Source organism: Felis catus, chromosome A2 (assembly GCF_018350175.1).
Source record: "Felis catus isolate Fca126 chromosome A2, F.catus_Fca126_mat1.0, whole genome shotgun sequence".
Lineage (NCBI taxonomy): Eukaryota > Metazoa > Chordata > Mammalia > Carnivora > Felidae > Felis > Felis catus.
The window spans coordinates 2,819,549-2,832,418 of record NC_058369.1 but is presented as its reverse complement, the minus strand read 5'-3'; the positions used below and the strand labels follow the sequence as shown (position 1 = coordinate 2,832,418).

The 12,870-nt window shown below is 59.3% G+C and overlaps 1 protein-coding gene across 4 annotated transcripts in view; it reads left to right on the top strand.

The window, feature by feature from the left end:
- Window positions 1–2,831: 2,831 nt before the first annotated feature.
- PIP5K1C (phosphatidylinositol-4-phosphate 5-kinase type 1 gamma) overlaps window positions 2,832–12,870 on the top strand; it is a 50,166-nt gene continuing 40,127 nt past the window's right edge. Inside the window, exon 1 of one of the 4 annotated variants that reach the window (XM_023243747.2) lies at window positions 2,832–3,008. In XM_023243747.2, coding sequence (XP_023099515.1) covers window positions 2,915–3,008 — 94 coding nt within the window. In that variant the 5' untranslated portion in view covers window positions 2,832–2,914. The remainder of the gene's footprint in view (window positions 3,009–12,870) is intronic. The other 3 variants (XM_023243758.2, XM_023243765.2, XM_023243767.2) reach the window with 3 other exon arrangements.

The following is a 12,870-nucleotide window of genomic DNA, read 5'->3' as shown; positions in this document are numbered from 1 at the left end:
ATTGTAGGACAGACGACGCGTGGAGTCCCCATCTGCAGCACCTGGTGCTGACGGTAATAGCCACCAGGGGGCGCCAGAAACCAGGAAACCGGCCCCAGCCGGGAGCCTCCGTTTCCCAGCCTGTGAAATGGGAACCAAGGAGCAGGGATGTGAGAGGAGGGAGGAGGAGGGTCAGAAGCTGCGTCCTCCCCCCGCCCCCGCCCCTCGCCCCTCCTCCCCCTTCCCTGCCCAAGCTCTCCTGCCTCCCACAGCAACACTAGTTTGGGGGTGTTTTATTTATTATTTATGACTTTCGTGTGTTTTCAGTAATGCGCGCGCTTAACGCGCGCACTCCGAAGGGTCAAATGTTCATTTCGATTCGCTACACTTAGCGGTACCATTGCCACCCCACGATCTCACCCTTCCCAGAGGGCCCCTCCGTCTTTCAACCGACTGACATACACTTCCGCGTGTCTAGAGAAGACCTGTTTTGCTACTTTTCGGTGATTTCAGTTTTCGTATTGACTTCCTTCCAGGAGAGATTCAGAATCAACCTGAGAGTTGATTTTTTTTTTTTTTTTTTTTTTTTAATTTGCTTCTTCGTCCTGATCCTTATCGTTGGCCCGACCCCCGGCCCTTCTCCACGTGTCTGAAGCAGTGGCTTTCAAACTCGGGCATCTGAATCGCCTGGAGTGTCAGGGTGGGGGCGTGAGGGGGGGGTCCTTGAAACTCGGATTATAGGTCCCGCGGGTGGTGGGTGTGTTGGATACAGGAGGTCTGATGCCCTGGGAACGTCTAACGAGCTCCCAGATGATGCTGATGCCGACGCTGCTGGTCCAAGAACCCCTGCTCTCGTCTTTCAAAACAGATTCAAGATGATTCAGGAGATCTGTCTATGGCGTGTGTCCAAAGAGCTCTAACTGGAGCCTTTTTTTTTTTTTTTTTTTTTTTGGTTTTAAACGATGGTAAAATGCACATAACGTAAAATGTGCCACCTTAACCGTCTCTAAGTGCACTGGCATCAGGCACGCTCACGCTCTCGTGCACCCGCCCCCACCACCCGTCTCCAGAACTTTCCATCTCCCCAGACTGAGCCTCTGTCCGCAGGAAGCACGGACTCCCCGCCCCCTGCCCCACCCCTGGCTCCCACCATCCGCTCTCTGTCTCTGTGGACAGACGGGACTTCTCTGGGGACCCCCTGTGAGTGGGGTCACGCGGGACGTGTCCTTCTGTGTCCGGCTCCTGTCACCGCGCACAGGGACGTCCGGGTCCATCCATATTGTAGCAGGTGGCAGATTGCCTTCTTTTCCAAGGCTGGATAATATTCCAACGTGTGGATGGACACATCGTGTTTCTCCTTCACCTTCTGATTCCCTGGAGCCTTTCGAGTCCACTACGGGTTGGCGGTCTTCTAACGGGGCACAGCCAGCTAAGCTGGGGATTCCTTTTGCCACATCCCGAATTCTGTTCTTCATCCCTTCCCTTTCCTGACTTGTGTCCTTGTTTTGATGGAGAACATTTCAGAAACATCTTTGTAACCTCCAGGTGTGCCTGTGACCCGCTCCATTTTCCTGATTCCCTATCGTCTCATCGCCAAGCACCCCACACAGTCTCCGGACTCAGACAGGCTTGGGTGGAAACATCCTAGGTCTGTCCCTCACTAGCTGGGCGCCCAGACTCCCCCACTATCCCCCCCCTCGGCAGAAATCATTAGTCACGAATAAACCTAATAATACCAACATTTATTATCCCCCGAATCGTGACCTCAGAATTAGTAACCTCCTAGCCATGTCATTAATAAATTCACCATTAAACTTTAATGACGGAGTGAACACAATTATTCTTTTTTTGTTTGTTTTAATGTTTATTTACTTTTGAGAGACAGAGTGTGAGCGGGGGAGGGGCAGAGAGAGAGAGAAAGACACAGAATCTGAAGAGGCTCCAGGCTCCCAGCTGTCAGCACAGAGCCTGACTCGGGGCTTGAGCTCACAAGCTGCGAGATCATGCCCCGAGCCGAAGTCAGACGCCCAACGGATTGAGCCACCCAGGCGCCCCTCGTCATTCTTCATACACTGAGGCGCAGCATGGTAATGATTCTTTGTGATTCCAAGCAAGTGGCTTCAGCTTTCTGAACTCCCCTTTTCTTGTGCGTAAAACGGAAATGATAACGGTTCCCATCTGGTTGATCAATACTATCAAATATGTATTTTATTCTAGGTGTTCTGTTCTATGTTAGGTACTGGGAGCGTATTAGCAGTAAAAAGAAACAAACAAACAAGTAAACAAGAAATAGGTCCCCAACTACGCATCGCATGCAGAGGCTTTAGCGCCCAGCCTGGCTTTTGATCATGTTGTCACTTATAACTTACTTACCATTATGTTGTACGTGATGTCATACGTCATATATATGATACGTGCATGTTATACGTTGACACTATATACATCATAATAATGTACTTTGTTTAGCAATGGCATTGGTATGTCTATCTCAATACCGCCTCATTTATACACTGTGCATATAACACAAATCAAACTCATTTATTATGCCATTAGAATTCCTACTTAGGACAAAGCGTATGCCATAAGTGTCACCTGCAATATGACGGTAGATACTTGATTAATCTTGGACATGACTCGTGTTTATCACCTGCGAGAGGATTAGGGCAATAGGATTAAGCCGAGGGCAAGCCGCTGCCCTTCCACCCCCCGGGCGCTTGGGGGCGCTCGAGGCGCGGAGACGCACGCGGGCCCACCCCCCGAGCCCCGATTGGCGGCGCGCGCGCTGCGCCACGGCGCACGCCGGCCCCGCCTCCGGGCCCGCCCCCCGCTCCCTGGGCCCGGCCCCCTCCCTCCGCCCTCCGGCCGGCGGCGGTTGTTGTTCGGCGGCGGCGGCCGCAGCTCGGGTGCAGCCGCCGGCCGGTCCGCGCGCGCGGCCATGGAGCTGGAGGTGCCGGACGAGGCGGAGAGCGCCGAGGCGGGGGCCGTGACCTCGGAGGCGTCCTGGGCCTCGGAGAGCGGGGCGGCGGCAGGTAACGGTCCCGGACCTCCGTCCTTCCTCGCTCCCCGAGTGGACCCGCCTGGCCTCCCCCCGCCGGGGCCCAGTGGACCCGCCCGAGCGCCGGAGGGGCGGCGGGACCCGCGGCTGCGAGGCCGGAACGTTCCACTCGGGGGCGCTCGCGGGGGGGATGGGACGCGGGGCTCGGGGGAGGATGGAGCGCCCCGCCTGGGGGGCTCGGGGCGGCGCCGCCCTTCCCCGGGATGCCGGGGGGGGGGGACCGCGGGGGTGGGTGCAGGGCCCCGTTCTGGGAGGCCGTGGGGGCAGCAGCCCCCTCCGGAGGCGCGCGGGGAAGACGGGTCCTCCCGTCTGGAGGGGGGGCGATGAGACCACGCTGTGGGTGGGTGCGCCGCCCCCTGCCGAGGGCGCCTGGGGACGGCATCCCACCCAGGCCTGTCGGCGTGTGGGATGGTGGAGTACCTCCGTGCCGGTGAGAGGCCAGGTCTCCTAGGTGGGCATAGCAGGGAGGTGACACTGTCCCAGATGTGCCCCCTCCCCCTTCCTGGACACACTGCTGCGGGGGGGGGGGGGCCCACCTTGCTGGCATCCGCTTGGGGGATCGCCCCTTCCTTCCACGGGCAGTCACCCCTATGGGCACAGCTTATTGGTGGTGAAGGGCAGGCGCTGCCCGCGTGGACGTGGGGGGTCTTCGAGGCCATCTGGGCCTCCTGACTATCTCATTTCTCTTCGTGGGAGTCACCAGCCCCGGTCTCCGGTGCAGTGGCCATTCATTGCCTTTCTGGGCCTCAGTTTACCTCCTTATCACAGGAGGGGGCTAAGGACGTGGCTTCTCAAAATGCCTTCAGTGCGGTGGCTCTGCAGGCAAGTGTGGGGGGGGGCAGAAATAGCCCCCGCCCCAGCCTTCTACCTGGACGCTGGGGGGCGGCTCCTGGTGTGTAGGGCCCCTGCCTCCTCCCTCGGTCTTCAGAACAGCAGGTGGGGGGAGCCCGGTGGCCTGGTCTGGCCCATGGGCTCCCCCCACCTGCTGTTCCCTAACTGCTGCCCAGAGGAATGGCCCCCGCTCCTGCAAGGCTCCCTCTGGGTGGCATTCTCAAGCCTCCAGACAGAAGTTTCCGGATCTGCAGGATCCTCCTCAGGCAGCCCTCACCAGCAGAGGCCCTGCAGACACCCACATGGGCACCCGTCTTCCTTCTCCCCCAGGCCTCCTGAAGCTTCCTTGGCAGGTGGGGTCTGCTGCGTGCAGCGGGGGGGGGGGAGTCTGGAGAGAGAGCGCCAGGGCCAGCGAGTGTCCCCCTGGTTCTGGAAGGCTCCCACCGCTCCTGTCCCCACTGCCATCTGGAAGCGCTTGGTAGATGACCCGCTTCATTCGACCATCCTGTTGCCTCGCCCTTGGTCTGGGCGGGGACTGGTGCCCTGGCCTGGCTAGCCCTAGACGCGGTTCGGGGACCCAGCGCGCTCCGTTATCAAACCCCTGACCTCCGCTATCAACCCTCTGGCCTGCGCTGGTCAGAGACAAAACAGCCCAAGACTCAGTGACCACAAGAAAGCCGCATAGCAGACGTTTATTTTATCAGGGGCTCCGTGAGCCACTGGGGGGCAGATAAAGCCCCAGGCCCCAGCGGTGGCTGGGTCTGAGCGTGGGGGGCAGGAAGATAAGGGGTCAGCCCCGACTGCCTGTCACCAAAATGCGCAGAAATCTGACTCCCCCAGCAAATCGTTTACTTCCCTCGCTTTAAAATTACAAGCTGCTCCTTCCCTTCCGGGCCCGTTTCTCCTGATGTGAGTCCTAAGTTTGGGCAGTAAGTCTCCACACTTTCCCTCCTGCTCAGGGATTAGAGAAGTCCCTAAGCGTCTTTGTGCCGAGATGGTTCCATACCACACCAGGGGTCGTCGCCTCGGCCCTATTGACGTTTGGGCCGGAGAATTCTGTTTTGGAGGCCCCGTCCCGGGCGCCGTGGGGTGTTGCGCAGAATCCCCGGCCCCGCCCATTCAGTGCCGGGATCTCCCGGGTTGTGATGACCCTAAGCGCCCACACACAGCTCCCGTGTCCCCTGGAGACACAGTCGCCCTGGACGAGAAACCCCGGCACCACACCTGCTGTTCCATAACATGGTTTGCTGTTTATCCGCGGTAACGTGGGTTTCCCCCCATGTGGGTATCAACTTTTATTTTCTTCGGAAGGAGGGATACGGTGCGTGGTTTAGGGGGCGCGCGCCCCAGACATACTGCCCGGCCTCCACCCGATCGCGGTGTGGCCTTGAGTAACGAGTGCCTTGACTTCTCTGGGCCCCGGTGTCCCCGTCTGTAACACGGGGTGATACCTACGCCTACTTGGGGCTGGCTGTGAGCCTTACCGGAGTTAGCACGCGTCGGCGTGTCGAGAGTGCCCGATGACCGGCGGGGACAGCCCGTTTTAGGCACCAGCCCTTAACGAGCGTGCCCCCCTGCTGCTGAGGCCCGTTCTGGCTGCCCCTGGCGTCCACCTTCTGCTGTGAGAAGCAGTGCCGTGGGGAAGGTCTTTGAACGTGGCCCCAACTGTGGCGCTTTAACTACTGTCTGGCGGTTGAAGTCCCTGTTCTGGAATGGCTGGCTCATGGCGAGCAGATTGAGAATTCTTATCTGAAGCCTGTTGGCTTTCCAGAAAGGTCTGGCAGGGGCGGAGAGAGACTCTGGCCAGCGTTGCCAGCTCTGAATGTTACCAGCCTCGGTGATTTGGGCCAATCTGATGGAGGGGAAATGGCATCTTGGGGTTTAGAATCTGGTTACTTTAAATGCCCCGCTCCTCGCTCCCAAGGCCTGGTCCAGAAAGGGCCCGATGGGGTTCTCCGCTGGTTTGGGGGGGTTTGGATGCATTCACGGGGCCCGTCATCTGCCTGTGGGCTCTTGGCCCGTGCTGCGGTCTGCTGTTCCGAGCCATTTCCCTCCTATCCTTCCTGCTTGCGTGAGAGCACAGAACAGTTGGCTTCGTTCCCAGCACCCCCCCCCCCACCGCCAGCCCCCTCCCACATCTAATCTGGTGGCAGATTATGCTGGTTTTGTCCTCAAAATGGACCCAGAATCTGCCTACTTCTTCCTCCTCTGCCAGTCCTGGTGTAGCCCCATCATCCGTCACTGGCTTGGTCCCTCGTCTCTTCCCATGCACCCTACAGCTCATTCCAGAAGGCTCCTGTTAAAAACTGACTTAGGTCCTGCTCGCCTCTGCCCACAGCCCTTTAGGGCTCCCACCTCCCTAGGGGTAAAAGCCCAAGTCCTCCCTGAGGCCCCCAAGGCCCTGCACGACCTGCCCCATCCCCTCCCTCCCCTCCCCTTGTCTTCCCCTTGCCCACTCTGCTCCAGCCACCTGGGCCTGGTCCTTGCTGTTCCTCCTAGGCCTGGTCCTGCCCCTGCCCCAGGGCCTTTGCACACGCTGTGCCGTCTGTCTAGAACGTTTGTCCTTTATATCTGTGTCGTTTGCTTCCTTAGTTTTTTCAAGGTTTTGCTCAAATGTCTCCTCAGTGAAGCCTCCCCTGACGGAGGGAGGCCTGAAGGAGAGAGAGAAGACGGCCCACAGGGCCCACAGGGCCCACAGGGCTGGGCTGGGCTGGGGCATTGTCGCCAGAGGCCTCCTCTGCGGTTGTGGGTGAGTGGTCCCTTATCCCCTTGTGGCGAGTCGGCTGGAATCTCCCAGTCGGAATTCTGCCCTGGACGCTTCCTGGCGATGTGACGCTTTTACCTCTGACGGTCCGGTCCCCTCCGTGGAGAGAGGCCTGGGAGCCAGACCCCTTGGTTCACATCCCAGCTGCATCCTTTACCAGCCAGGGACACCCGGCCTCAGCGTCTCCATCTGTGAGGCGGGTGCGATGACTGTACCTTTCTCCTAGGGCTGAATCGAGCGGGTTGACTCGTAAGCCCTTAGAGGGGCACCAGGCGCGTGGACAACGCCATGTGGGCGCGGGGACTTTCCCTCCTCAGATGGGTGCGTGGGTGGAAGAGGCCCCCGTGCTGCACGCCCCTCCCGCGCAGAACCCAGCGCGAGCAGTCGCTTACTTACTCCTCAGCCCTTGGACGGTGCTGATGAAACATCGTCCAAGCTCCTGCCGTGGGCTCTAGGTGCGGCGAGCCGGGGGCTCCCTCCCTGCTCTCGCGGGCTCTCAGATCGGCGGGGGTCAGGATGACGGTGGCCGGCGAGCAAACCGAGAGGACCGGTCGTCAGCAGACTGCCTTCTGGGCCGAGTCCCACCCAGCACCAGTTTTTGTCGGGCGGGCTTTCTTCGCACACAGCCGTGCCCGCCCACTCACACGCTGCCTGTGATGGCTTTTGGGCTACAAACCTTATGGCCCGCAGAGTCAGAAATGCCCGCGGTCTTGCGCCTTGTGGAAAATGCTGCCATCCCCTGAGTGAGTGCGTGCTGGTCAGTGGTGAGCACGCGGAGGGGAAAGAGACCGGTGTCCAGTGTGGGGCAAGCTGCAGCCGGGGTGGTCGGGGAGGAGTGGCCCAAGTGAGAAAAGCAGCCACGGGAGATGGGTTAGCGGGCAGAGGGATTGGCCTGTGCAAAGGCCCTGAGGTAGGAATGAGCTTGGCTCATTTGAGCCACGGAAACAAAGTTCTTGTCGTGGGGGGGCCGAAATGGGCCAGGCCAGTCACGTGGGGCCTTGGGGGGGCCCTGGCGCAGCACTCTGGCTAGTTGGTCGGGAAGGAGCCTCCCGGGACAGGTGTCAGATGAGTGGTGCTGAGTTGTGCTGGGAGCCTGGGTGGAGGCCATGGGGGGTGAGGGGGGTGAGGGAGCCGAAGAAGCCAGAAGGGATTGGTCTGTGCCCTGGAGCTGGTGGGGGGGGGGGGCAAGGCAGGTGGAGTCCCACGGACCCTGGGCGGGGAAGCCCGGGTCTCACGCCGCCTTGGCCGCAGACAGCTGCGCCTCTGAGCAAGTGAAGTCCCTGCCCCCCCCCGCCCAGCTCCTCTCAAGATGAGGGCACGGGGGACAGGAATCGGGAGAGGCCCGAGGCCCCCGGGGTGGTGCTCACTGAATGACAGACAGCTACGCGACATCGGCATTTATCGCCGGGGAGGCCCGGGCTCCAGGAGGGTCTCGGGCTCCCGGGCCTTCCTGCTCGCACCGCCTGCCGCTGTGAGTGACACGTGTCCCCACTCGTGACCGGGCAGGTTGAGACCCCCCTGGGGATTGCCTGCTGCCGCCAGCTGGCCGGCAGGGCCTGGAGCCGCGGACTGCCCACCGTGGGGATTACTGACCTTGCGGATTAGCCACAGGGCCCTGCACCTGCTGCCCCACTGAGCCACGCTGGAGGGCTGGGGGTCCGGCCCAGGGCGCCCTAAGTGCTTGAGCCAGGGTGAGCGAAGGCCTTTTGGGGGCCTAGCCTGTGACTTCGTTGGAAAAAGGAACCCCCGGTGTTTTGTCACAACTGCTTTCTGTCTCGTACGTGTGCCACGCACACGTTTCTTGGCCTTTGTTCTGGATGCGTGGGGTTGCCGCTGAAGGTTTAAGGAGCGGGGTGCTGTTGGGGCATTTGTGTATGAAGGACGCTCTGGGGTGCGCTTGGGCCAGACCGCTTTTCATCGCCCACCCCTTTTGCCACGTTTAATAACGCACATCTCGGAACTCTCTCTGTTTGATGGGAACCACGGAGCTGCGTCTTTCCCGTATTCGATTGGGCTACCAGTCTTTTTCTTATTGATTTGTGGGAGCTCTTTATATATCGTGAAAGTTTTTTGGTGTTTTTTTTTTAAATTCGTGACACAGGCGTAAGTAGTCCTTCCCCGTTTTCTCTCATGATGATAGTTGATATCGGGCAGGTATCTTTGTATTTATGTGGTCAAGTTTATCCATCTCCCCTTGACGGTTTCTCAGTTTGATGTCACGGGTGGAAATGTGTTCTCCGTCCCGAGGTTCTAATTCTTCTAGTACTAAGGCGGTTTCGCCTTTTTCTAAGCATTTAAAGTCCTGCTCTATTTGGGATGTACCCCCGCGTACGGTGTATGAGGATTTCATGGTTCCACGGTTTTCCAGGGGGCGCGGGGTTGCCCCAACGGTTTGTGGAAAATCTGCTTCCCTCACCGATTTGAGATGCCCCCTTTATTACATCCCAGATTCCTGCATGCGGCTGGTCTATTTCTGGACTTTCTATTCTGTCCCGCTCATCTGCCTGTCTTCTTGCAGCAGGCGAGCCTGTAACTACGAGTAATAACACGTTTCCTTTAAAAAGCAGCAGCCTGCCCTGTGGTCAGGAGGCAGGGAGGACTTGTGTCTTGCCCTCTCTGTTTCTAGGAGGAGGTAACCAACCGTCAGTCATTCCAGGTGGTTTTCTGCATTCGCACGTACCTTTAATTTTTTTTTTTTTTTAACGTCGTATTTTGAAAACGTTCAAGGCTGCAGAAAAAGTTGCGAGATACTGCGGCAAACACCCCGAGGCTCTTAGCTGAGATTCGCCAGCTGCCGACACGTCTCTCTGAATGGGTGTTATCGCCTGTGTGCGATTTTGCGGGTCCTTTGAGAGTCCGTTGGAAGCCCCTTCGTCCTCAAGTACAGAGGTGGGTTCTCATTATTCGCAGTTCTGTGGAGTTTGGGAATACTGAGGTGCGGCTCCTGGGAAACACGCAGGTCCCCGCGAGCCTCTGGTCCCCACGTTTCCATCGCCAGATCACGTCCGTGTGCAACCTCACGCCGTGTGTGCCTCTGCGTAAAGACCCTTGTCAGATACATACTGTTGCGTCGTTAGCAGCGACCTCGTGACGAGCAGCGCCAACTCCTGCCGGGTGGAAGCGTGTCTAACACACTTTCTAAGGCGCGTCGCCGTCCTCTGGGCTCAGGAACGCCCGACCACCGCGGCTCTGAGCCTGGGGGCCGTTGTGAACGGTGAAAACCACCACCAAACGGCACAAAACGTAAAACCCGCCTCTCGGTAGCCCACAGAAAGGGCCCCCGTCTACAGCACAAGGGGGGAGACAGGAAGCAGGCTACGCTCGGCTGGACGCGTGCACGGGAGGTGACAGTTTTCGGTGCCCCGCGTGCGTCTCCAGGTGGCCGGGAAGGGCTCCCGAGTACCGATCGGGGGCTGCGGTAGCCGGGGGTGGGTCTGCAGATGCGCAGTCGGAATGGTGAGCAGCTCTGTACCCTGCGGACAGACGCCCCTCCGCCAAGTGCAGAGATCAGGTTCAGGAAGTGTAACATCCGTGCAGAGTCCACAGTCAGGACCCGCGTTGTGCCGGTGCGTCCAGAGTTGCCCCGGATGGCGGTCTTTGATCCCTCGCTAGGATCCGGGATCTCACTTGGAGACCTGGGAGCAGCTGGTCTCCCGGGCCCGACCCCAGCACCGGAACCTTCTGCCTGAGCAGCTGTGAGTGAGCCTCGCCCCCGCTCTCGGCTCCCTCGGGAAGCCCACCTGGTCCCCTCAGGCCTCCGGCCTGGACTTTGGTGGGAGGCCTGTGCCTGGCATGGCCGTGTGCACCGCCGTGTTTGTGGCAAGAGTGGTGAAAGTTCTGGAACCTTCTTTCTCTTTCTTTTGCGAGCCGGAGCTTTGGAAAGCCGTCCGCCGGCCTAAGGCCTGCCGGGTTCTGGATTCATGGCCACCCTCCCCCCATCCTTTGCAAGGCTTCCTGTTTACCACTGCAGGAACATTCGCTTCGTGCAGTGAGATCGAGATCGGGCGGGGATGCAGGAGGGGGCAGAACGCGTGGGAGTGGGTCTCAGCCTGGGGGAGGAGGGGTCGGCCGGTGGTCCGGGCTCTGCCCCCCCCTCGAGACCGCCCCCACCCCCGCCTCCATTCTCAGCTCCCCCAGGCGCACCTTCCCCTCCAGCCACCCCAGACCCTGGCTTTCTGTTCCCCCAAAGCATCCTGTCCTGTTCCCACAGGGCCTTGGCAGGCATGTGCTCTCTCCGCCTTAGGATGCCCTCACCCTTGGTTTCCCTCGCTGGGTCCTGTGTTCAGGGCCCGTCCGTGGGGCAGTGCGTGTCGGCGACTCGCTCCCGTTCAGGGCCGAGTGACGTTCCGTGAAGTGGATGGCGATCATCTGTTGACGGACATCTGGGTTGTTCCCGCTTTTGGTTACGGGCAGTGTCCATGACGTATGGATGACGGCCGCACTCTCCAGTCCCACCAGCCGTGTGTGAGGGTTCTGACTTCTCCACGTCCTGGACGTCACTTGTCACCGTGTGTCTGCTTGATTCTAGCCGTCCTCGTGGGCGTGAAGTGGTGTCTTGCTGGGGTTTTGATTTGTGTTTCCTGATGATCAGTGACGCGGAGCATGTGTTCCTGGGCTTGCTGGCCATCTGTACGTCCTCCTGCGGAGAAGTGGGTGTTGAGATCCCTTGCTCATTTTCCGTTTGGGTTCATTTTATTGTTGAATTGTAAGCGCTCTTTATATATGCTAGATACAGTTCCCTCATCAGACCTCTGATTGGCAGATACCTTCTCCCATTCTGTCGGTTGCCTCCCCGCTTTCTTGGTGGTGGCCTTTGAAGTGCAAACGTTATTTCAAGTTTATTTTTTTAGTGATCTCTGTGCCCCACACGGGGCTCGAGCTCACAACCCCGAGATCCAGAGTCGCACACTGCGCTGACTTGAGCTGGCCGGGCGCCCTGCAGGGCAGACGTTTTCATTTTGAGGAAGTCCAGCTCATGTTTCCTTTGGTGGCTTGGACTAAAGCGGTCACGTCCAAGAAACCACGGCCTGACTCAACGCAATGATTTACTTTTCTTCCCAGAGCTTTATGGTTCCATCCGTTCCGTGGGCTTAGATTTCTGCCGCGTCTCGTGTTCCCAGTGCATACGGTGTGAGGTAGGGCCCGACGTCACTCCTCGTGCGTGGAAACCCGGTTGTCCCAGAGCCGCCGGTCGACACTGAGTCGTCTGGGTGCTCGTCGAAATCAGCCGGCCGGGAATGTGCATGTTTGGTTCTGGATTCCCACCGATGTATCCTGGACCATTCCGGGGCGTCCAGACGAGCGTCCCCGTCTGTCTGCGCCCGGACCACATTGCCTTGATCACCGAGGTTTTGGAGCCCATTTTGAAATGGGGAAACGTGAATCTTCCAACTCTGTTCTGCATTTTACATTTTTTTAAACGTTTGTTTATTTTTGAGAGAGAGGGAGAGAGAGCGCGTGTGTGCGAGTGGGGGAGGGGCAGAGGGGGGGACAGAGGATCCGAAGGAGGCTCCGGGCTCTGTGCTGACAGCAGTGACCCCGATGTGGGGCTCAAACTCACAGACCAGGAGACCACGACCTGAGCCAAAGTCAGATGACGCTTCGCCCGACCCACCCAGGCACCCCCCGCACTTTCCCGCATTTTCCATTTTAATGCATTAAGCTTGGCTTGGCTCTTACTTCCTGACTTCAGAGCCAGCGTGTTGTCTCACACGCTGTTCGATACCCCATTATACACGCGCTAGTCACCCAGCTCATTATTGAGCGCTCACTGTATGCCGGGCTCGGAGGGAAGCCCATAGCGGGTGGAGCCCAGAGGGAGCCCAGGCAGAGGCCAGAACCAGGTGGGCGAGGCCTTTGCCCCGGTGACGGGAGCAGCGGGGGTGGCGTGGGTATTCGTTCAGCCCCCAGATCAGCCTCCAGCCCTGGCCTGGCCTCCAGTCGTAGCAGGGGCCAAGATGGATCGCAGGCTTGCCTCCAGGAAGCCGCCAGGCTGGGAAGGCCTGGACACGGACCCTGAGGTTCACCAGCCACGTGTGGGTCCCCAGGGTGACAGGAGCAGCAAGGTCCGTCACGTCTCTGCACTCTCCTCACTCTGTTCCAGCCACTTGGGCCTCTGCTGATTCCCCCCAACTCTGCGGGCACAGCCCTGCCCCCGGGCCTTTGTACCGGCTCTTCCTTCCTTCGTCCTGGGAGGCCCTGCCCCCTCGAGCATGGCTGGCTCTTCCTGTCCCCTTCCACG